General features: G+C 34.3%; 1 protein-coding gene across 1 annotated transcript; it reads left to right on the forward strand.

Moving 5' to 3' along the window:
• Positions 1 to 952: 952 nt before the first annotated feature.
• On the forward strand, positions 953 to 3743 carry LOC108817018 (protein indeterminate-domain 14). The gene is made up of 4 exons (XM_018589597.2): positions 953 to 1063; positions 1381 to 1608; positions 1802 to 2204; positions 2736 to 3743. Exons 2-4 carry the CDS (start codon positions 1461 to 1463, stop codon positions 3424 to 3426), a joined length of 1242 nt encoding a protein of 413 aa, XP_018445099.1. The 5' UTR covers positions 953 to 1063; positions 1381 to 1460; the 3' UTR covers positions 3427 to 3743.
• Positions 3744 to 4333: the final 590 nt, after the last annotated feature.

Genomic DNA, 4333 nt, shown 5'->3' on the forward strand with positions numbered 1-4333 from the left:
CCAACTTACAAAACAAAGCATTGCATGTGATGAGAATCCATCTCCCCCATCCTCCCACCCATTCTTTCCAACTCAACCCTCTCCTTTCTCTTCTTATTAAAGTATCTCTTATTTTCTTTTTGTTTTTTAAATGAAAAAGTAAACTTTTAAATTTTTTGTTTTTACTTGGCCTTTTTACAGTTCTTAGACAAACGCCCTTTTATGAGATGGTGGACTAATATATATGTTATTTATACGTACATCACACACTTTCACCTTTTTATTGTAAATTCACACACACTTACACTTTTATAGACATGTTTCTTTTAATAAGAAAACATTCTTTGAACATATTCTAAATCTATAAATTTCCTTTGTTTATAATGTTAGATATAATTGGCCTGAGTTGACACTAGAAACCCAGATTGGACTCTAGGGTTTGTATTTGTGTAACCACGAAATTTTCTTGTAAGAAAAACTATACTGCAATGTTTCTGATCATTCGAGTCTCACTTATAAACACGATCTTTATATTTGATTGGATATTAAGATATGCGAGATGATGGCAACACATTGTATATTTGTATATATATACGGAAACATGAGTTGGGTCTATGCATGTGCGTTATTTTCCAAACAAATATTCTCATGTCCCTCTTTTATATATAAATCAGTCCTAAAGGCTACAGATAAATTTGTCACCATTAAAAACATGCGTTCTAACATCAAATTTATAAGATTCCCATTTGAATTTCACCAATCCTTTTATTATTTATCTTGAAAAAGAAAAAAAAATAAATCAATCTGATCGAATATCGTATGATATGAAATAATAATGACTTGCAATTGTTTTGTTGTGAAAGGGGATGTTTTTTTGTTTCTTGTCCATATGCTAATGTGGGCTCCAAACTCCTTGTCCCACTCTCTTTATATGTACACAACATCTCTCGGCATAGATATGTTTTGTGTTTGTAAATAAACAGTGTATAGAGTACAGATAGAGGAGAGAGAGAAAGAGAGGTTCATAACTACTCTGAAGAAGATTGAAGCACTAAAGACCATACAGTGCATTTCCCCATCTAAGGTGAGAGGTCAATGAAACAATTAACAAAAAGTTGAAAGTTTTCATTGTATTTCTTTTGGTTTTCCAAGAAAATTATAAAAAGATGGAGGGTAAAGGGAACAGAAAAGCTTTTCCCTTTATGTGATAGAAAAGATGATTTCAGAAAAACAAAGCCCTTTGTTTCTCTCTCTTAACTCATCATACTTTTTCTCTTCTATTAGTAAAGATGTAAAACACATTACTCTCAATAAATAAGAGAAAAAAAAATAATCTCTCCTTCTTTTTCTCCTACATGAAAAACAAAAGATTCCTAAATCTTGTTCTTATTTTTTTGTTAGGCGCAAGTACTCTCTCTATACACTTCCACTAAAAACCAACACTAAAAATAACAAGAAAGGAGATTTAAAGACCTCATGCGATGATAGACTACGAGAGAAGCAATAACACCAAGAACATCAACCATCATCGGAATCCTCATCCGTCTTCATCTTCCTCCGGTCTTCTTCCCGATGGTAATGAAGCCGCCGTGACCCAAAAGAGGAAACGACGACCCGCTGGGACACCAGGTGATTAGCAAATATTTTCAAATTTTTTACCATTTTTTAGATTTAGCACCAGCTATCCGAGTTTTGAATATAATTTATTTTTGTAAATTCTTGAAAGTAATATTATTCTGTTCATTTTTTTGTTTTTTTTTAAAATATATACATTCTGTTGAAAAAGATTTGACACTAATCATATTTTTCCCGGCGGTGGCAGATCCAGAGGCGGAGGTTGTATCTTTATCTCCAAGAACGCTACTAGAATCAGACAGGTACGTGTGTGAGATCTGTAACCAAGGTTTTCAGAGAGACCAGAACCTACAGATGCACAGGAGAAGGCATAAAGTTCCATGGAAGCTTTTAAAGAGAGAAACCAACGAGGAAGTTAAGAAGAGGGTCTACGTCTGTCCAGAGCCGACATGTCTCCACCACAACCCTTGTCATGCACTCGGAGATCTCGTGGGAATCAAGAAACACTTTCGAAGGAAACACAGTAACCACAAGCAATGGATCTGCGAGAGATGCTCAAAAGGCTACGCTGTTCAGTCTGATTACAAAGCTCATCTCAAAACATGTGGCACTCGCGGCCATTCCTGCGATTGTGGCCGCGTTTTCTCCAGGTTCCATTTCTGAGAAACCCTAGCTATAGCTGATAGCAATACTGATATATTTAATTTTATTTAATAAATGAAAGATATACACACACACATATACAGAGAATCCTTAAAGTAAATCAAAGAATGTTTTTTTTTCTAGTTTGGCGTGTACACGTTTTGATTATAGATAATGCACACAGATCTTGAAATAAGCTTACTAGTGGAAGCTGAGGTTTGTTTTGGACTCTTGTCAGAAATTTTTAACTACTTTAATAGTTAAGAACTATGCTTTGATTATACTATATTTGAACTCATGTTGACCCCATGACAGATTTTATTATCGCACTTTGTTAAGTACATATATTGTTAATAGTATACATACCAAACCAAAACTCAAAGTCTTGCATCTCATACTCGGAATATATATAATCCAAAAGACACCTAACTCCACCAACTTAGTTAATTTTATATTGTATTTGTCTGTTTGATACCAACAAATATTCCTTTGTGCTTTCTATTTTAGCTAACTATTACATACAATCTTCTTGATATCAGAGTCGAGAGTTTTATAGAGCACCAAGACAATTGCACCATGCGCCAAACTCAAACCTCCAGCCACCGTTTACAACAGCAGCAGCAACATACATCAAACGCTACACAAACCGCTTTAACCTCCGAAAACATTGACCTCTCCATTGGTCCAGTTTTACCAAGACATCCTTTGCTAAGACAATCTCCACCTTCTAATCAACAACCATCCGGTTTGCTTTATCCTTTCGTTGGCGCAAGCGCTACTACTGGTAGTGGCATCGAGCTTCAGCTACTTCCGTCCCGGTCTAGAGCTGATGATACCAGCCTTAGTCTGTCGATAGGGATGGAGACGACAATGTCAAGCTACGAGAAGGGAGAGACGAGCTTACTATTGGGAGAAAGAGAGGCAGCCAAAAGGCAAATAGAGATTGCGGAACTGGAGTTTGCTGAAGCCAAGAGAATAAGGCAACATGCGAGAGGTGAGCTTCATAAAGCTCAACTTTATAGAGAAGAAGCAAGTAGGAGGACTAGTGCAACGATAATGCAAATCACTTGCCATGATTGCAAGAAATACTTTCAATCTGTTGCTGCTTCGTCTCCTCCTCCTCGTCTTCCACAACCACCTTGTACCGATGAGAGTACGTCTCTTGCCGTGAGCTATGTGTCTTCGGCAGCTACCGAAGGTGAAAAAGCGAGTGATAGAGCATCGTCATAGGCTTTGAAAAGAGACACGAAAGAAACAAACATGCTTCCCTTTTTTTGTTCTTCGATTGAAATTGATGATGATCTTTTGATATTCTTTGGGGTTTTATGTAAATTGTTGGCTTGTTTGTTTTTTCTTAAACAAAAACCAAAAAAAAAAAGAGTTTTTGTTCTTAAACAAAAACAGAAGAGAAGAGTTTTTTCAAAAAAAAAAAAACAGAAGAGAAGAGTTTTGTTATGTGGAATATCAAATACTGTATGTGGTTGGGTCTGTTGCTGTTTCCTGTATAATGTAATTTTGGTTAGTGCAATGAATAAACGAATTATATATCTCGTGAAACCTTCAAAAAAAAAACAAAAGAATTGATAAAGTTTTTCTTTCTTAATGTTAGAGAACAAAAGAACACATATATCTGCATTTTTCGTAATTAATATTTTACTGTTTATACTTGTAAAAAGTCATTTTAACTCTTTATTTGTTTTGAAAAATGGAATTTGAATTCAGAATCTACACGAATTATATACTCAAAAAATTTAATGTATACACGATCAGTTCCACGGATAATAAAAAAATAGAATAATAATATTAAAATATTAAAATTATAAGTTAAGTTAAATTAAATAATTATTTTGGAACTTTTTAACTTTTTATTATATATATATACATATCTTTATCTCAGAATTTTTTTTTTCATAATGGTTTCTCTCTGAATTGGATAATATTACAAATGGATTAAAATCAAGAATTCATATTTGTGCAGAGATATCTAAGACAATCCTGAAATAGTTCTCTCCCAAAGATTTGAAGTCACAACTTGGATGCAGATAGGCCCGACCGAATGTAAATTGTTGCTTAAAGCAGAAGATTATATTTTACCTTGGAACATCAAGCTACATGCAACATCACCATAATTTTGATG

Source organism: Raphanus sativus, chromosome 7 (assembly GCF_000801105.2).
Source record: "Raphanus sativus cultivar WK10039 chromosome 7, ASM80110v3, whole genome shotgun sequence".
Taxonomy (NCBI): domain Eukaryota; kingdom Viridiplantae; phylum Streptophyta; class Magnoliopsida; order Brassicales; family Brassicaceae; genus Raphanus; species Raphanus sativus.